Raw genomic sequence first — 21,367 nt, 5'->3', positions numbered from 1 at the left:
AACATTCCTAAATTGTTTGGAATCACGTGCTTTAAAACATCCAGTGTGTGTATGCGATCAGGTATGATGTTGTATCGATCAGGTAGTGAAAGGGTTACGCTCGCTTCACAGTGACAGACCAAACTCTGACAGACCAAACTCCCCGTTTAACGCACCGCAAACAACCGCAAACAGTCCATTTGCACAACCGCAAACTCCCCATTTGCACAAGGTTGGATACCAAGCTAGCCATGTCCCGTTCCTTGTCCTCACTGACGTCATTGAAGATCTCTTCCTCCACCCAGCCACATACAACACCAAGGGTCCCTGAAAGGTGACAACAAGCCCCCTGGGACGCCTGCTGTGGTTGGTCTTCCACCTCCTCAAAGCCACCTTCCTGCTCTGACTCCTTTTCTTCAGACTCCTTTCTTTGCGTTGCCGCAGGTCCAGCAATCGACGACGAAAAGGCTGCTTCTGGTGGTGATGGTGACCACAACTCTTCCTCTTCATGCTCATCTACGGCCTGATCCAGCACTCTTCGCAGGGCACGCTCCAGAAAAAATGCATATGGGATGAGGTCGATGATGTTGCCTTGGGTTTGACTGACCAGGTTTGTCACCTCCGCAAAAGGACGCTTGAGCCTACAGCCATTGTGCATGAGCGTTCAGTAACACGGCCAAAAAATACCCAGCTCCGCAGAGGCTGTCCTCTTTTTTTTTTATTAAAAATTCTTACCAGTTTAATCTCTCTTTTGTCCCCTATCAGGGGCCGGTGTATGGAATAGATTTTAGGAACCAGGAGATGTAAATATGGTTGGTCGGTCCTCTTACTTCCAATTTGGGGCACTGCACGTGCACCGTGCAATGTACTGTGCAACCCTATATAAGTGGTGTGTTAAGTAGTACTATTCCTATCAGTTTAATCCCTGTTACGTCCCCTATCAGGGGCCGGTGTATGGAATAGAATTTAGGAATCGGGAGATGGAAAAAGATGGTTGGTCGGTCCTCTTACTTCCAATTTGGGGCACTGCGCGTGCGCCGTGCAATGTAGTGTGCCACCCTATATGAGTGGTGTGTTAAGTAGTACTATTCTTATCAGTTTATTCCCTGTTACGTCCCCTTTCAGGGGACGTGTATCGAATAGATTTTAGACAACCGCAAAGAGTTGTCAATAGTTGACACACTCATGACAAATTTTATTCCTCTATGCGTCAATCTTGGTGTAGTGATGACTGTGCTTGTGCGCACGTTTAGGAGATTGCAGGCGATGGCAGTTTTTCAAAGACTATGGTCGTGCTGAGGTAGTTCAGTGACAGTTAAGTGACCCAGAAAACAATGATTCTGCAGTGTGGGACTATTGTTGGCCTAGTAGGCTTTAATGATCACCTTAGATGATCACAAAGAAAATTAATGTTTTTTCTATGCAAAATTATCCAGCCGATTGCTTTTGGTCTGTTCACAATGAAGCAACGATCTTATCGTCTAGGTTGTGCCAACATTGCCATTGCCAACACACTTATAGAGGTGATCGCTTCATTGTGATACGCAAGCCCCTTCACCACAACAAGGTAACGATCACGAAGGGGAATTGACACATGTATGTGCCTTTTTTTTGTTTTGTTTTTGCAGCCACAGTGCAGCACCAGAGGCCAGAAAAATTAGGCATGTACACATGCCTGAAAAATTAGGTATTGTTGTTTTCCAGGCAGAAAGTGCACTAAAACATTGCGGCTTGAACCCTAGTTGGTGGCGGAGAAGTCACGCAAGTCATCCGGCATGCAGAGATTAAATACAGCAGCGTGTGGACCATTTTTAGCCCAAGGCAGCTCATCAGGCCTTTTTTAGTCAAATGCATTCCCCACTGTCAGTCTCCTTGGGATCCATGCCTCATTCATCTTAATAAAGGTGAGGTAATCTAGACTTTTTTGACCTAGGCGACTTCTCTTCTCAGTGACAATACCTCCTGCTGTGCTGAAGGTCCTTTCTGACAGGACACTTGAAGAGGGGCAGGCCAGAAGTTCTATCTAAAATTGGGATAGCTCAGGCCACAGGTCAAGCCTGCACACCCAGTAGTCAAGGGTTCATCGCTCCTCAGAGTGTCAATATCTGCAGTTAAGGCGAGGTAGTCTGCTACCTGTCGGTTGAGTCATTCTCTGAGGGTGGACTCCGAAGGGCTGTGGCGATGCGTAGGACTTAAAAAGCTCTGCATGTCCTCCATCAACAACACGTCTGTAAAGCGTCCCGTCCTTGCCGGCGTGGTCGTGGTAGGAGGAGGATTACTTTCACCTCTTACCCTGTTAGATTCCCATTGTGCTGTGATATCACCCTTATACGCTGTGTAAAGCATACTTTTTAACTTGTTTTGGAACTGCTGCATCCTTTCCGACTTCCAGTAATTTGGTAACATTTCAGCCACTTTCTGCTTATACCGGGGGTCTAGTAGCGTGGCTACTTAGTACAGGTCGTTCTCCTTCAGCCTTTTTATACGAGGGTCCCTCAACAGGCATGACAGCATGAAAGACCCCATTTGCACAAGGTTGGATGCCGAGCTACTCATGTCCTGTTCCTCATCCTCACTGATCTCATTGAAGGTCTATTCTTCCCCCCAGCCACGTACCAGATAGGTGACAACGAGCACCCTGGGACGCCTGCTGTCTTCCTCCTCCTCAAAGCCACATTCCTCCTCTGACTCCTCTTCCTCAGACTCCTCTTCCAGCGTTGCCGCAGGTCCAGAAAGCGATGATGATAAGGCTGTTTCTGGCGGTGATGGTGACCACAACTCTTCCTCTTCCTCTTCACGCTCATCTACAGCCTGATCCAGCACTCTTCGCAGGGAACGCTCCAGGAAGAAAACAAATGGGATGATGTCGCTGATGGTGCCTTCGGTGCGACTGAGTAGGTTTGTCACCTCCTCAAAAGGATGCATGAGCCTACAGGCATTGCGCATGAGCGTCCAGTAACGTGGCAAAAAAATACCCAGCTCCGCAGAGGCTGTCCTCGCACCCCGGTCATACAAATACTCGTTGGCGGATTTTTCTTGTTGGAGCAGGAGGTCGAACATTAGGAGTGTTGAATTCCAACGTGTTGGCTGTCGCAAATCAAGCGCCTCACTGGCATGTTGTTTCGCCGCTAAATATCGGAAAAGTGCGCCATGGCCGTGTAGGAACGCCTGAAATGGCCACACACCTTCCTGGCCTGCTTGAGGACGTCCTGTAAGCCTGGGTACTTATGCACAAAGCGTTGTACGATCAGATTACACACATGTGCCATGCACGGCTGGTCATGTGTCAACTTGCCCAAATTCAATGCCGCCAACAAATTGCTTTCGTTGTCACACACCACTTTGCCGATCTCCAGTTGGTGAGGGGGTCAGCCACTGATCCACCTGTGCGTTCATGTTATGTTATGTTATGTTACTAAGTCCTTGTATAGCGCTCTAGAGGAACTCAATCCGATCGAAGCGCTTGGCCTCTGAACACTGGCCTCTGAACACTGGCCAGCTTTGCGTGGCCTCTGAACACTGGGCATTATTCTAGGGCCAAAGGAAATCGCAGCACCATGACCACAACAGCCCCTGCAGGGTGGCCTGCCTCTGCCTGTAATTTTTTTTTGATTAGTGGTACTATGCGTGCAAGGTACTGTGCCATCCTATATGAGTGGTGGGCAGTGGGCACAGTACAGTCTGTGGGCCTGACACTCACTGGCAGGCAACTGCAATTATATTACAGAGAAAAAATGAAATGACTTTTTTATCTGCAAGGTACTGTGCCACCCGATATGAGTGGTGGGCACTGGCAGTGGGCACAGTACAGTCAGTGGGCCTGACACACACTGGCAGGCAACTGCAATTAAATTACAGAGAAAAAATGAAATGGCTTTTTTACCTGCAAGGTACTGTGCCACCCGATATTAGTGGTGGGCAGTGGGCACAGTACAGTCTGCGGGTCTGACACTCACTGGCAGGCAACTGCAATTATATTACAGAGAAAAAATGTAATTACTTTTTTTATCTGCAAGGTATTGTGCCACCCGATATGAGGGGTGGGCACGCAGTGGGCACAGTACAGTCAGTGGGCCTGACCCACACTGGCAGGCAACTGCAATTATATTACAGGGAAAAAATTAAATGTCTTTTTTATCTGCAAGGTACTGTGCCACCCGATGTGAGTGGTGGGCACTGGCAGTGGGCACAGTTCAGTCAGTGGGCCTGACACACACTGGCAGGCAACTGCAATTATATTACAGAGTAAAAATGTTATGTCTTTTTTATCTGCAAGGTACTGTGCCACCCGATATGAGTGGTGTGCACACAGTACAGTCTGTGGGCCTGTGGCCTCTCACACACGGGCAAGCAACTGCAATATATATATATATATATATAAAACAAAGCAGACTGATGTACCAGCCTAAAAAGGGCTTTTTGGGGTGCTGTCAGGACGTTGTCCTTACAGCAGATGAGTATTTGAGGACTGGAGTGGACACAGAACACTGGCCTAGCTAACGATTTCCCTATTAATTCAGCAGCAGCAGCACTCTCCCTGCTCTAACTAACACTGCAGCTTCAGAATGAGTCTAAGATGGATGCTGTCCTTGCTTTTTGATAGGAGGTGGGAGGGTCTGGGAGGGAGGGTATGCTGATTGGCTGTAATGTGTCTGCTGACTGTGAGGTACAGGGTCAAAATTTGCTCAATGATGACGTATTGGGGGCGGACCGAACATTGCATATGTTCGCCCGCCGCGGCGAACGCGAACAAGCGATGTTCGCCGGGAACTTTTCACTGGCGAATAGTTCGGGATATCTCTATCTGTCAGACATCTGAGACAGAACCTCACACTGCATGTCAGTTTTGTCACACTCTAATGATCAACCAGCTGAAATAAGAGACTCTATAAATCACCTATTTGCTGTGTATGTACGCTACCAGCAGCTGTCTGCAAAATACTCAGCCTTCTTGCAGGACTATAATATAGAGGATTCTTCAGCAGAACTGACCAGGACTGATGCACTGAACCAATAAAGGGATCTCGCAGTGCAAAATGCTAAGTTTAGGGCAGAATTCCGCATTACTCAACTGCAGGAGACCAGATCTCACAGATCCACCACAACCAAACACACTGCACTTTCTTCCAGATCCTCTCGTTCCAGAAGATCAACATTAACCGACAAGTTAATATGTAGAGGCCCGAGCTGATGCCGAATCAAAAAAGGCGCAAAGCTCCTTTACCAGAAAGCAAGCAGAGATGGAAGCTCAAAGGACAGCTCATCAAGCCAAGATGGAATTTCAAAGCAAAGCTCTCCAAGCAGAGGCAGATTCACAAATAAAGATTCTGCAAATGGAAAGGGAGGAAGCAGCTTCCCTAGCAAGGCTGAAAGTCTTTGAACAAGCAATGGGACAAAGTAGTAATTCAGACTGCCTTATCCCAGCAGAACTGGAAGATCCAGCTGAACGCACCAGTGAATACGTTCTAAAGCATAACATCTGCAAAGATACAGAGTCATCTCCTGTATCTCCTACTAACAACACTTTTCTGACTCTCAATGCAGAGACCTCTCAGCTCTATATCTGAGCATCTTCAAGTCTACAACGCAAGTACATCTATGCAGTAAACCGGATCAACTCATGTCAACAACAAGGTGACGTCCGGTGATAAGCTGCAGATCAAACCAAAGCCAGCACAAGCCTTAGAGACTACACCACAGTTAAACACTCATGCAGCATAATTTTACATGGTATGCCTTGAGCTCATTAACACCAGCCTCTCAAGGTTTGACGACTGTCCAGAGAGCTACAGGGTCTGAAAATCAACCTTCAAGGCTACTATTGCCGATCTCAACCTTACTGCTAAGGACGAACTTGATTTGCTCATAAAGTGGCTGGGACCAGAAACTTATATATTTTATTTTTCATTTCCTCACCACTGCAGAAATCTTTGCTTGAGTCCTTTAATATTGATGGAAGTAGACCCTGGGCAACCCCACAGATCACCCCCCTACCACCTTGTACTTGTTCTGCTGATTCGCTATTTGCAGGCTGCGTAGGCATGACTTCAGTCACTTCGGTGCGCAATCCCGTCCCGTGGCGCATGCCTTCCCACAGTGGGTTTCGCAGGATCACATGCCGCAGGATGGGATTGCACACCGAAGTGACTGAACTCATGCCCGCACATCCCGCAAGTAGCTGATCAGCGGAACAAGTACAAGGGGAGTGGGGGGATGATCTGTGGTGGGATTCCCAGGTCCAATCAATATTGAAGGGCCCTGGAATAGCCAAAAAAAAAAAAAAATTCTACCAGGCCAGCATAACATTCGGGGCATCAGACAAAACAACCAGGGCTCAAGCCCCGAATGTTTTAAAATAACGACGCCCCTGAACCACAAAGATTACTGTAAAATAGAGTTGAGCGGACACCTGGATATTCGGGTTCGAGAAGTTCGGCCGAACTTCCAGGAAATGTTCGGGTTCGGGTTCCGAACCCGATCCGAACTTCGTCCCGAACCCAAACCCCATTGAAGTCAATGGGGACCCGAACTTTTCGGCACTAAAAAGGCTGTAAAACAGTACAGGAAATAGCTAGAAGGCTGCAAAAGGCAGCAACATGTAGGTAAAGCCCCTGCAAACAAATGTGGATAGGGAAATGAATAAAAATAAAAATAAAATAAATAAAAATTAACCAATATCAATTGGAGAGAGGTCCTATAGCAGAGAATCAGGCTTCACGTCAGCCACCACTGCAACAGTCCATTGGCATATATTTAGGCCCAGGCACCCAGGCAGAGAAGAGAGGTCCCGTAACAGAGAATCTGGCTTCATGTCAGCAGAGAATCAGTCTACATGTCATAGCAGAGAATCAGGCTTCACGTCAGCCACCACTGTAACAGTCCATTGTCATATATTTAGGCCCAGCACCCAGGCAGAGGAGAGAGGTCCCTTAACAGAGAATCTGGCTTTATGTCAGCAGAGAATCAGTCTGCATGTCATAGCAGAGAATCAGGCTTCACGTCAGCCACCACTGCAACAGTCCATTGTCATATATTTAGGCCCAGCACCCAGGCAGAGGAGAGAGGTCCCGTAACAGAGAATCTGGCTTCATGTCAGCAGAGAATCAGTCTGCATGTCATAGCAGAGAATCAGGCTTCACGTCAGCCACCACTGCAACAGTCCATTGTCATATATTTAGGCCCAGCACCCAGGCAGAGGAGAGAGGTCCCGTAACAGAGAATCTGGCTTCATGTCAGCAGAGAATCAGTCTGCATGTCATAGCAGAGAATCAAGCTTCACGTCAGCCAACATTGGAACAGTCCATTGGCATATATTTAGGCCCAGGCACCCAGGCAGAGGAGAGAGGTCCCGTAATAGAGAATCTGGCTTCATGTCAGCAGAGAATCAGTCTGCATGTCATAGCAGAGAATCAGGCTTCACGTCACCCAACATTGGAACAGTCCATTGGCATATATTTAGGCCCAGGCACCCAGGCAGAGGAGAGAGGTCCCGTAATAGAGAACCTGGCTTCATGTCAGCAGAGAATCAGTCTGCATGTCATAGCAGAGAATTAGGCTTCACGTCAGCCACCACTGTAAAAGTCCATTGTAATATATTTAGGCCCAGCACCCAGGCAGAGGAGAGAGGTCCCGTAACAGAGAATCTGGCTTCATGTCAGCAGAGAATCAGTCTGCATGTCATAGCAGAGAATCAGGCTTCACGTCAGCCACCACTGCAACAGTCCATTGTCATATATTTAGGCCCAGCACCCAGGCAGAGGAGAGAGGTCCCGTAACAGAGAATCTGGCTTCATGTCAGCAGAGAATCAGTCTGCATGTCATAGCAGAGAATCAAGCTTCACGTCAGCCAACATTGGAACAGTCCATTGGCATATATTTAGGCCCAGGCACCCAGGCAGAGGAGAGAGGTCCCGTAATAGAGAATCTGGCTTCATGTCAGCAGAGAATCAGTCTGCATGTCATAGCAGAGAATCAGGCTTCACGTCACCCAACATTGGAACAGTCCATTGGCATATATTTAGGCCCAGGCACCCAGGCAGAGGAGAGAGGTCCCGTAATAGAGAACCTGGCTTCATGTCAGCAGAGAATCAGTCTGCATGTCATAGCAGAGAATTAGGCTTCACGTCAGCCACCACTGTAAAAGTCCATTGTAATATATTTAGGCCCAGCACCCAGGCAGAGGAGAGAGGTCCCGTAACAGAGAATCTGGCTTCATGTCAGCAGAGAATCAGTCTGCATGTCATAGCAGAGAATCAGGCTTCACGTCAGCCACCACTGCAACAGTCCATTGTCATATATTTAGGCCCAGCACCCAGGCAGAGGAGAGAGGTCCCGTAACAGAGAATCTGGCTTCATGTCAGCAGAGAATCAGTCTGCATGTCATAGCAGAGAATCAAGCTTCACGTCAGCCAACATTGGAACAGTCCATTGGCATATATTTAGGCCCCGGCACCCAGACAGAGGAGATGTTCATTCAACTTTGGGTTGCCCTGCAATATAATGGTAAAATGAAAATAAAAAGAGGATTGAATGAGGAAGTGCCCTGGAGTACAATAATATATGGTTAAGGGGAGGTAGTTAATGTCTAATCTGCACAAGGGATGGACAAGTCCTGTGGGATCCATGCCTGGTTCATTTTTATGAACGTCAGCTTGTCCACATTGGCTGTAGACAGGCGGCTGCGTTTGTCTGTAATGACGCCTCCTGCCGTGCTGAATACACGTTCAGACAAAACGCTGGCCGCCGGGCAGGCCAGCACCTCCAAGGCATAAAAGGCTAGCTCTGGCCACGTGGACAATTTAGAGACCCAGAAGTTGAATAAGGCCGAACCATCAGTCAGTACGTGGAGGGGTGTGCACACGTACTGTTCCACCATGTTAGTGAAATGTTGCCTCCTGCTAACACGTTGCGTATCAGGTGGTGGTGCAGTTAGCTGTGGCGTGTTGACAAAACTTTTCCACATATCTGCCATGCTAACCCTGCCCTCAGAGGAGCTGGCCGTGACACAGCTGCCTTGGCGACCTCTTGCTCCTCCTCTGCCTTGCCCTTGGGCTTCCACTTGTTCCCCTGTGACATTTGGGAATGTTCTCAGTAGCACGTCTACCAACAAGCGCTTGTACTCGCGCATCTTCCTATCACGCTCCAGTGCAGGAAGTAAGGTGGGCACATTGTCTTTGTAGCGTGGATCCAGCAGGGTGGCAACCCAGTAGTCCGCACACGTTAAAATGTGGGCAACTCTGCTGTCGTTGCGCAGGCACTGCAGCATGTAGTCGCTCATGTGTGCCAGGCTGCCCAGAGGTAAGGACAAGCTGTCCTCTGTGGGAGGCGTATCGTCATCGTCCTGCGTTTCCCCCCAGCCACGCACCAGTGATGGGCCCGAGCTGCGTTGGGTGCCACCCCGCTGTGACCATGCTTCATCCTCATCCTCCTCCACCTCCTCCTCATCCTCGTCCTCCTCGTCCTCCAGTAGTGGGCCCTGGCTGGCCACATTTGTACCTGGCCTCTGCTGTTGCAAAAAACCTCCCTCTGAGTCACTTCGAAGAAACTGGCCTGAAAGTGCTAAAAATGACCCCTCTTCCTCCTCCTCCTCCTCCTGGGCCACCTCCTCTTCCATCATCGCCCTAAGTGTTTTCTCAAGGAGACATAGAAGTGGTATTGTAACGCTGATAACAGCGTCATCGCCACTGGCCATGTTGGTGGAGTACTCGAAACAGCGCAACAGGGCACACAGGTCTTGCATGGAGGCCCAGTCATTGGTGGTGAAGTGGTGCTGTTCCGTAGTGCGACTGACCCGTGGGTGCTGCAGCTGAAACTCCACTATGGCCTGCTGCTGCTCGCACAGTCTGTCCAGCAAGTGCAAGGTGGAGTTCCACCTGGTGGGCACGTCGCAAATGAGGCGGTGAGCGGGAAGGCCGAAGTTACGCTGTAGAGCAGACAGGCGAGCAGCAGCAGGATGTGAACGCCGAAAGCGCGAACAGACGGCCCGCACTTTATGCAGCAGCTCTGACATGTCGGGGTAGTTGTGAATGAACTTCTGCACCACCAAATTCAGCACATGCGCCAAGCAAGGGATGTGCGTCAAACCGGCTAGTCCCAGAGCTGCAACGAGATTTCGCCCATTATCGCACACCACCAGGCCGGGCTTGAGGCTCACCGGCAGCAACCACTCGTCGGTCTGTTGTTCTATACCCCGCCTCAACTCCTGTGCGGTGTGGGGCCTGTCCCCCAAACATATGAGTTTCAGAATGGCCTGCTGACGTTTACCCCGGGCTGTGCTGAAGTTGGTGGTGAAGGTGTGTGGCTGAATGGATGAGCAGGTGGAAGAAGAGGAGGAGGAAGCTGAGTAGGGGGAGGTGGCAACAGGAGGCAAAGAATGTTGCCCTGCGATCCTTGGCGGCGGAAGGACGTGCGCCAAACAGCTCTCCACCTGGGGCCCAGCTGCCACTACATTTACCCAGTGTGCAGTTAGGGAGTTATAGCGTCCCTGGCCGTGCTTACTGGTCCACATATCTGTGGTTAGGTGGACCTTGCCACAGATGGCGTTGCGCAGTGCACACTTGATTTTATCGGATACTTGGTTGTGCAGGGAAGGCACGGCTCTCTTGGAGAAGTAGTGCCGGCTGGGAACAACATACTGTGGGACAGCAAGCGACATGAGCTGTTTGAAGCTGTCTGTGTCCACCAGCCTAAATGACAGCATTTCATAGGCCAGTAGTTTAGAAATGCTGGCATTCAGGGCCAGGGATCGAGGGTGGCTAGGTGGGAATTTACGCTTTCTCTCAAATGTTTGTGAGATGGAGAGCTGAACGCTGCCGTGTGACATGGTTGAGATGCTTGGTGACGGAGGTGGTGGTGGTGTTGGTGGTACATCCCCTGTTTGCTGGGCGGCAGGTGCCAACGTTCCTCCAGAGGCGGAGGAAGAGGCCGAGGCGGCAGCAGCAGAAGAGGCCGAGGCGGCAGCAGCAGAAGAGGTAGCAGGGGGAGCCTGAGTGACTTCCTTGGTTTTAAGGTGTTTACTCCACTGCAGTTCATGCTTTGCATGCAGGTGCCTGGTCATGCAGGTTGTGCTCAGGTTCAGAACGTTAATGCCTCGCTTCAGGCTCTGATGGCACAGCGTGCAAACCACTCGGGTCTTGTCGTCAGCACATTGTTTGAAGAAGTGCCATGCCAGGGAACTCCTTGAAGCTGCCTTTGGGGTGCTCGGTCCCAGATGGCGGCGGTCAGTAGCAGGCGGAGTCTCTTGGCGGCGGGTGTTCTGCTTTTGCCCACTGCTCCCTCTTTTGCTACGCTGTTGGCTCGGTCTCACCACTGCCTCTTCCTCCGAACTGTGAAAGTCAGTGGCACGACCTTCATTCCATGTGGGGTCTAGGACCTCATCGTCCCCTGCATTGTCTTCCACCCAGTCTTGATCCCTGACCTCCTGTTTAGTCTGCACACTGCAGAAAGACGCAGCAGTTGGCACCTGTGTTTCGTCATCATCAGAAACATGCTGAGGTGGTATTCCCATGTCCTCATCATCAGGAAACATAAGTGGTTGTGCGTCAGTGCATTCTATGTCTTTCACCGCTGGGGAAGGGCTAGGTGAATGCCCTTGGGAAACCCTGCCAGCAGAGTCTTCAAACAGCATAAGAGACTGCTGCATAACTTGAGGCTGAGACAGTTTCCCTGGTATGCATGGGGGGGATGTGACAGACTGATGGGGTTGGTTTTCAGGCGCCATCTGTGCTGCTTTCTGCAGAAGACTGGGTGGGAGATAATGTGAACGTGCTGGATCCACTGTCGGCCACCCAATTGACTAATGCCTGTACCTGCTTAGGCCTTACCATCCTTAGAACGGCATTGGGCCCCACCATATATCGCTGTAAATTCTGGCAGCTACTGGGACCTGAGGTAGTTGGTACACTAGGACGTGTGGATGTGGCAGAACGGCCACCTCCTCTCCCAGCATCAGAGGGTCCACTAACACCACCACGACCATGTCCACGTCCGCGTCCCTTACTAGATGTTTTCCTCATTGTTATGGTTCACCACAACAACAAAAATATTATTTGGCCCAATGTATTGTATTCAAATTCAGCTGAATATAAATTTGAGGCCTAGTATTTAGGCGCTGGGTGACCGGTATGGATTTACTGACAGAATTAGACTTGGAAATGCACAGTAGCGGGTGTGTGAAGTTATTCTGAATGACCCTATGTGCACCTTGAATATTATATACCCTTTTAGGGATAGATTTCAAATAGCTCTGATACAGCAGAAACCACTAAATTATGAAATTGCTAAATTGGGAATTGTATTTCAACCCAGAACAAAAAATGTGCTTTGACGGACACTAAATAACTTGCCCAGCCAGAACAGTACAGCGGTAACGACAGATTTAGCGGGATATAAATTTGAGGCCTAGTATTTAGGCGCTGGGTGACCGGTATGGATTTACTGACAGAATTAGACTGGGATATGGCCAAAAAATAACCACACTATTGATGGTTAAATGCACTTGGTGTGACAGCTTGACCAACCACACTACTGAGGGTTAAATGCACTTGGTGACGGGCGCAGCTTGCCCCTGATGTAGTATATGGCCAAAAAATGAACAGACTATTGCTGGTTAAATGCACTTGGTGTGACAGCTTGACCAACCACACTACTGAGGGTTAAATGCACTTGGTGACGGGCGCAGCTTGCCCCTGATGTAGTATATGGCCAAAAAATAAACAGACTATTGCTGGTTAAATGCACTTGGTGTGACAGCTTCACCCTGATGTAGGCTTTAGTCAAAAAACAACCACACCATTGAGGGTTAAATGCACTTGGTGACAGGCGCAGCTTGCCCCTGATGTAGTATATGGCCAAAAAATAAACAGACTATTGCTGGTTAAATGCACTTGGTGTGACAGCTTCACCCTGATGTAGGCTTTAGCCAAAAAACAACCACACCATTGAGGGTTAAATGCACTTGGTCGCAGCCTGTGCTGGCGCACCACAAAACACAAAATGGCCGCCGATCACCCCAGAAAAAAGTGACTGACAAACGGTCTGGGCAGCCTAAAAACAGTGAGCAATTGAGTATCAGCAGCTCAATGACCCACAGCTGCAGATCGATCAATAATCAAGTCCTTTGGAGGAGTTAATCTGCCTAATCTCGCCCTACTGTCGCAGCCGCAACCTCTCCCTACGCTAATCAGAGCAGAGTGACGGGCGGCGCTATGTGACTCCAGCTTAAATAGAGGCTGGGTCACATGGTGCTCTGGCCAATCACAGCCATGCCAATAGTAGGCATGGCTGTGACGGCCTCTTGGGGCAAGTAGTATGACGCTTGTTGATTGGCTGCTTTGCAGCCTTTCAAAAAGCGCCAAGAAAGCGTCAAAAAGCGCCAAGAAAGCGACGAACACCGAACCCGAACCCGGACTTTTACGAAAATGTCCGGGTTCGGGTCCGTGTCACGGACACCCCAAAATTCGGTACGAACCAAAACTATACAGTTCGAGTTCGCTCATCCCTAGTTAATTATAAACACACTTACATGGGTGGGAGGAGATAGGAACTGTACCTGCCCCAGAATGGAATCGCACATGTGGCTTGGCGTCTCAATTACGAGATTGCGCATGTCAGGAAATAGAAACTGAAGAGAGCGATCATGTGATCCATAGCAGGTCATATGATCCACACTCCATAGAAACGCCACAAACAACAAGGTCTAGTAAGCAGAGTGAGCGATCATGTGATCAAAAAGACACATGACCGCCATCACCATAGATTACTGTATGGGGCAGTGTGGGGGAAATTACTGTATGAGGCAGTGTGGGGGAAATTACTGTATGAGGCAGTGTGGGGGAAATTACTGTATGAGGCAGTGTGGGGGAAATTACTGTATGAGGCAGTGTGGGGGAAATTACTGTATGGGGCAGTGTGGGGGAAATTACTGTATGGGGGAAATTACTATATGGAGCAGTGGGGGGGGAGATTACTGTGTGGGGCAGTGTGAGGAAACTTCTGTGTGGGGGGGCAGTGTGGGGTAAATTACTGTGGGGGGCAATGTGGGGTAAATTACTGTATGGGGGCAGTGTGGGGGAAACTACTGTGTGGGGGCAGTGTGGGGGAAATTACTGTATGGGGGAAGTGTGGGGGAAACTTCTGTGTGGGGCAAACTACTATGTGGGGCAGTGTGGAAGAAATTACTGTGTGGGGGCAGTGTGGGGAAACTACTGTGTGGAGGAAATTACTGTATGGGGGCAATGTGGGGAAATTACTGTGTGGGACAAATTACTGTATGGGGAAGTGTGGGGGAAATGACTGTCTGGGGGCAGTGTGGGGGAAATTACTGTGTGGGGGAAATTGCTGTATGGGGGCAGTGGGTGGGAAATTACTGTGTGGGGGAAATTACTGTATAGGGGCAGTGTGGGGCAAATTACTATATGGGGCAGTTTGGGGGAAATTACTGTGGGGGGGAAATTACTGTATCGGGGCAGTATGGGGGAAATTACTGTATGGGGGCAGTATGGGGGAAATTACTATGGGGCAGTGTGGGGGAAATTACTATATGGGGGAAGCATGGGGGGCCTTGCTAATGGGGAGGTACTGTAGGAGCAATTCTATTATATCTGGGGACACTATGTAGGGATTATTGCCTGGAGCACAATATAGGGGGTTATTATTACTGGGGGAACTCTAGGGGACATTATAGCTGCTGTGGACACTATAGGGACATTTGGGGTAATTTATCAAACTGGTGTAAAGTAGAACTGGGTTAGTTGCCCATAGCAGCCAATCAGATTCCACCTTTCATTTTTGACTGCTCTTTTGGAAATCCAGTTCTACTTTACACCAGTTTGATAAATGACCCCAATTATGTCTACTGGGGTCACTATTTTTTAAGCAGTATAGTACCTGGGGCATTGGGGGGGCACAACGGGCACCGTATTGGGGGTGGCAGCAGGATGGGGATGAGTTTTTGCAAAATGTAGCCTACATATGAAGAATATGGGAGATTGTTGTACAGCCAGTACTTGCCAAATATTCCTACAGCTGCTTTAAGAAACCTTGGCGTGGTGCTCGGGCTCAGACATGTTCTCCAAGCAGGATATGTTGGCTAATTCTCAATTTTACACCAGTATGAGGGTTAGTAAGACCGCACATAGTGCACCTGTCTTTGTTTTTGTTATGTTATTATTACAGCTGCTTTAACCACTTCGAACCCCCTCTAGCTGAAACCCCCTTAATGACCAGGACACTTTTTACACTTCTGCACTACACTACTTTCACCGTTTATTGCTCGGTCATGCAACTTACCACCCAAATGAATTTTACCTCCTTTTCTTCTCACCAATAGAGCTTTCATTTGGTGGTATTTCATTGCTGCTGACATTTTTACTTTTTTTGTTATTAATCGAAATGTAACAATTTTTTTGCAAAAAAATGACATTTTTTCACTTTCAGTTGTAAACTTTTGCAAAAAAAACGACATCCATATATAAATTTTTCGCAAAATGTATTGTTCTACATGTCTTTGATAAAAAAAAGAAATGTTTGGATAAAAAAAAAAATGATTTGGGTAAAAGTTATAGCGTTTACAAACTATGGTACAAAAATGTGAATTTCCGCTTTTTGAAACAGCTCTGACTTTCTGAGCACCTGTCATGTTTTCTGAGGTTCTACAAAGCCCAGACAGTAGACAGTACAAATGACCCCATTTCGGAAAGTAGACACCCTAAGGTATTCCATGAGGGCATAGGTGAGTTCATATAACTTTTTATTTTGTACTGTCACAAGTTAGCGGAAAATGATGATTAATTTTTTATTTTAATTTTTTCTTACAAAGTCTCATATTCCACTAACTTGTGACAAAAAATAAAAAATTCTAGGAACTCGCCATGCCCCTCACGGAATACCCTGAGGTGTCTTCTTTCCAAAATGGGGTCACTTGTGGGGTAGTTATACTGCCCTGGCATTTTAGGGGCCCATATGCGTGAGAAGTAGTTTGCAATCAAAATCTGTAAAAAATGACTGGTGAAATACGAAAGGTGCTCTTTGGAATGTGTGCCCCTTTGCCCACCTAGGCTGCAAAAAAGTGTCACACATCTGGTATCGCCGTGAGTTAAATATCTTGGTCAAATGCCAACTTTGTATGAAAAAATGGGAAATGTTGTCTTTTGCCAAGATATTTCTCTCACCCAGCATGGGTATATGTAAAATGACACCCCAAAACACATTCCCCAACTTCTCCTGAGTACGGCAATACCAGATGTGTGACACTTTTTTGCAGCCTAGGTGGGCAAAGGGGCACACGTTCCAAAGAGCACCTTTCGGATTTCACCGGTCATTTTTTACAGATTTTGATTGCAAACTACTTCTCACGCATATGGGCCCCTAAAATTCCAGGACAGTATAACTACCCCACAAGTGAACCCATTTTGGAAAGAAGACACCCCAGGGTATTCCGTGAGGGGCATGGCGAGTTCCTAGAATTTTTTATTTTTTGTCACAAGTAAGTGGAATATGAGACTTTGTAAGAAAAAAATAAAAATCATCATTTTCCGCTAACTTGTGACAAAAAATAAAAAATTCTAGGAACTCGCCATGCCCCTCACGGAATACCTTGGGGTGTCTTCTTTCCAAAATGGGGTAATTTGTGGAGTAGTTATACTGCCCTGGCATTCTAGGGGCCCAAATGTGTGGTAAGTAGTTTGAAATCAAAATGTGTAAAAAATGACCTGTAAAATCCTAAAGGTGCTCTTTGGAATGTTTGCCCCTTTGCCCACCTAGGCGGCAAAAAAGTGTCACACATCTGGTATCGCCGTACTCAGGAGAAGTTGGGGAATGTGTTTTGGGGTGTCATTTTATATATACCCATGCTGCGTGAGAGAAATATCTTGGCAAAAGACAACTTTTCCCATTTTTTTATACAAAGTTGGCATTTGACCAAGATATTTATCTCACCCAGCATGGGTATATGTAAAATGACACCCCAAAACACATTCCCCAACTTCTCCTGAGTACGGAGATACCACATGTGTGACACTTTTTTGCAGCCTAGATGTGCAAAGCGGCCCAAATTCCTTTTAGGAGGGCATTTTTAGACATTTGGATCCCAGACTTCTTCTCACGCTTTCGGGTGCCTAAAATGCCAGGGCAGTATAAATACCCCACATGTGACCCCATTTTTTTTGGCACAAGTTAGCGGCAATTTTTTTTTTTGTATTTTCTCACAAAGTCTCCCTTTCCGCTAACTTGGGACAAAAATTTCAATCTTTCATGGACTCAATATGCCCCTCACGGAATACCTTGGGGTGTCTTCTTTCCGAAATGGGGTCACATGTGGGGTATTTATATTGCCCTGGCATTTTAGGGGCGCTAAAGCGTGAGAAGAAGTCTGGAATATAAATGTCTAAAAAAATTTACGCATTTGGATTCCGTGAGGGGTATGGGGAGTTCATGTGAGATTTTTTTTTTTTTCACAAGTTAGTGGAATATGAGACCTTGTAAGAAAACAAAAAACAAAAAAAAAATATATATTTCTGCTAACTTGGGCCAAAAAAATGTCTGACTGGAGCCTTACAGGGGGGTGATCAATGACAGGGGGGTGATCACCCATATAGACTCCCTGATCACCCCCCTGTCATTGATCACTCCCCTGTCATTGATCACCCCCCTATAAGGCTCCATTCAGACGTCCGTATGATTTTTATGGATCCACGGATACATGGATCGGATCCGCAAAACACATACGGACGTCTGAATGGAGCCTGACAGGGGGGTGATCACCCATATAGACTCCCTGATCACCCCCCTGTCATTGATCACCCCCCTGTCAGGCTCCATTCAGACGTCCGTATATGTTTTGCGGATCCGATCCATGTATCCGTGGATCCGTAAAAATCATACGGACGTCTGAATGGAGCCTTACAGGGGGGTGATCAATGACAGGGGGTGATCATTCAGATGTCCGTATGTGTTTTGCGGATCCGATCCATGTATCCGTGGATCCGTAAAAATCATTTGGACGTCTGAATGGAGCCTTACAGGGGGGTGATCAATGACAGGGGGGTAATCAGGGAGTCTATATGGGGTGATAAGTGGTTCATAAGGGGTTAATAAGTGACATGGGGGGGTGTAGTGTAGTGGTGTTTGGTGGTACTTTACACAGCTACCTGTGTCCTCTGGTGGTCGATCCAAACAAAAGGGACCACCAGAGGACCAGGTAGCAGGTATATTAGATGCTGCTATCAAAACAGCGTCTAATATACCTGTTAGGGGTTAAAAAAATCACATCTCCAGCCTGCCAGCGAACGATCGCCGCTGGCAGGCTGGAGATCCACTCGCTTACCTTCCGATCCTGTGAACACGCGCACCTGTGTGCGCACGTTCACAGGAAATCACGGCTCTCGCGAGATGACGCGTATATGCGTCGCTGAGCGCAGAGCTGCTGCCTCCGGACCGCAGATCTGCGTTAGGCGGTCCGGAGGCGGTTAAGGTTGGTTTGGGCCTCTTGGTAGCCTCCCAGACCAGTTTTCTTCTCGTCTTTTCATCAATTTTGGAGGGATGTCCAGTTCTTGGTAATGTCCAGGGCCGTCTTTAACAAGGGGCAAAAGGGCAGCTTCCCCGGGCCCAGTTGCTCCTGGGGGGCCCAAGGCAGCTTCCTCTTGAGCCCTGCTAGCCACTGCCCCGGGTGTCAGGCTGTCAGCTACACAGGGGGGTGCTGCCATGCCATGCCTGCCTGCCGGCACTCCAGGCAGCGAACTGTGAGAGCTGTGATTCTCTTAGGAGAAAGGACCTTAGATGACATCATCTCCATGTGACCAGTAACCTAGCAATATTACTGGTTCACATGGCTATGAGGTAATCAAAGGTCCTTTCTACCCGGAGTGTTGCTGCAGGAGAAGTTTGCCTTAACTGTGGAGCTTTTTTTGTGAAGATTACATCAGGAAAAGGTGACAGGGGCTGTTATACTAATATACTGTAAGCTACTGTATACTGTGGGGTGCTGTATACTGTCGGGTACTGTATACTGTGGGGTGCTATACTGCTCTACTGTATACTATGGGGTGCTGTATACTGTGGGGGCTGTATACTGTGGGGGCTGTATACCATGGGGTACTGTATACTGTGGGGTGCTGTATACTGTGGGGTACTGTATACTGTGGGGTGCTATACTGCTCTACTATATACTGTGGGGTGCTGTATACTGTGGGGGGCTGTATATTTTGGGGTGCTGTATACTGTGGGGTGCTATTTTGCTCTACTGTATACTATGGGGTGCTGGATACTGTGGGGGCTGTATACTCTGGGGGGCTGTATACTCTGGGGTACTGTATACTCTGGGGTGCTATACTGCTCTACTATATACTGTGGGGTGCTGTATACTGTGGGGGGCTGTATATTTTGGGGTGCTGTATACTGTGGGGTGCTATTTTGCTCTACTGTATACTATGGGGTGCTGTATACTATGGGGTGCTGTATACTGTGGGGTGCTATACTGCTCTACTGTATACTGTGCGGTGCTGTATACTGTGGGGTGCTATACTGCTCTACTGTATACTGTGCGGTGCTGTATACTGTGGGGTGCTATATTGCTCTACTGTATACTATGGGGTGCTGTATACTGTGGGGTGCTGTATACTGTGGGGTGCTATACTGCTCTACTGTATACTGTGGGGTGCTGTATACTGTGGGGTGCTATACTGCTGTACTGTATACTGTGGGGTGATGTATACTGTAAGGTGCTGTATTCTGTATAGTTTGGGGTGCTGTATACCGTGAGGTGCTGTATACTGTGAGGTGCTGTATTCTGTGGCGTGTTATACTGCTCTACTGTATACTGTGGGGTGCTGTATACTGTATGCTGTGAGGTGTTGTATACCATGAAGTGCTGTATACCGTGAGGTGCTGTATATTGTGGGGTGCTATACTGCTCTACTGTATACTGTGAGGTGCAGTATTCTGTATAGTTTGGGGTGCTGTATACTGTGAGGTGATGTATACTGTGGGTGCTGTATATTGTGGAGTGCTATACTGCTGTACTGTATACTGTGGGTGCTATATACTGTGGGGGGCTGTATACTGTGGGGGGATGTATACTGTGTGGGGCTGTATACTGTGGGGGGTTGTATACTGTGGGAGCTGTATATTGTGAGGTGCTGTATACTGTGGGTGCTGTATATTGTGGAGTGCTATACTGCTGTACTGTATACTGTGGGGTGCTATTTACTGTGGGGGGCTGTATACTGTGGGGTGCTGTATAGTGTGGGGTGCTGTATAGTGTGGGGTGCTGTATGGTGTATAGTTTGGGATACTGTATACTGTGAGGTGCTGTATATTGTGGGGTGCTATACTGCTCTACTGTATATTGTGAGGTGCTGTATACTGTATACTGTGGGGTGCTGTATACTGTGGGGTGCTATACTGCTCTACTATATACTGTGAAGTGCTGTATACTGTATAGTGTGGGGTGCTGTATACTGTGGGCTTGCTGTATACTGTATAGTGTGGGGTGCTATACTGCATACTGTGGGGTGCTGTATACTATAGGGTGCTATACTGCATACTGTGGGGGGCTGTATACTATAGGGTGCTTTACTGCATACTGTGGGGTGCTGTATACTATAGGGTGCTATACTGCATGCTAGATAGGTATATTAGATAGGCTGGCAGACCAGGCAAAAGAGATAGATAGATAGATAGATAGATAGATAGATAGATAGATAAATATATATATATAGGGTCAGGTTATACTCACGGTTGCTGTGCGTAGGACCCAATGAGTCCATACAGTAGAAGAAGACACAGAGCTCCTAACCCCATGATGCTGCCTGGGGTATGTGCTGTTTGCAGACATGGAGGGGGTTTATAAAGGATTTTAGCCTGAGCTCTCTTTCCTTGACCCTATGGCCTTTTTAATCAGTAACTGAAGAGATTTAAGATTTAAGGTATGTAAACAATTGGCTGGGGGACAAATGCAGGAATGCAAATTCAACACTGCCGGGAAATCACATAGCTTCAGGATAACAGACCATTGCTCAATCCAGAGCAAAGTGAGAGAGAAGAAAAGAGCTGATAATAGTGATTATAGTAAAACAATGGAGCAATGGAGCATGCAATAAATAATACAACTAATGCAAAACCCTTAAACAAAGCCCCCTTTCCCCACAGACACCAAGGAACTGAAGAACCTGCTCCTCCACCTGAAAACCCCTCACAGAAAGGATGGGTCAAAATCAGGCCTCTCTTATCCCTCTTCGCTACAGGAGAGAGGAGATATTATTAAATAGGACAGAGGGTCCATACTGTACAAAGAATTGACATTTCTCAGCTAGTTGAAAGGCAGAGAAGAACACTCATCTCATAAGGCCCAATAGGAACGTTTAGTATGGATCGGTCGTCTGCCCCACCAGGA

At 47.9% G+C, this 21,367-nt stretch overlaps 1 protein-coding gene across 1 annotated transcript in view; it reads right to left on the bottom strand.

Moving 5' to 3' along the window:
* LOC122925556 (venom factor-like) overlaps positions 1–20,835 on the bottom strand; it is a 482,939-nt gene extending 462,104 nt beyond the window's left edge. Inside the window, exon 1 of the mRNA XM_044276914.1 lies at positions 20,711–20,835. Within this exon, the coding sequence (XP_044132849.1) occupies positions 20,711–20,775 (65 nt within the window). The 5' untranslated portion in view covers positions 20,776–20,835. The remainder of the gene's footprint in view (positions 1–20,710) is intronic.
* Positions 20,836–21,367: the final 532 nt, after the last annotated feature.

This window comes from Bufo gargarizans, chromosome 2 (assembly GCF_014858855.1).
Source record: "Bufo gargarizans isolate SCDJY-AF-19 chromosome 2, ASM1485885v1, whole genome shotgun sequence".
In the NCBI taxonomy this organism is placed as follows: Eukaryota; Metazoa; Chordata; class Amphibia; order Anura; family Bufonidae; genus Bufo; species Bufo gargarizans.
This window is presented reverse-complemented; position numbering and strand designations above follow the sequence as displayed.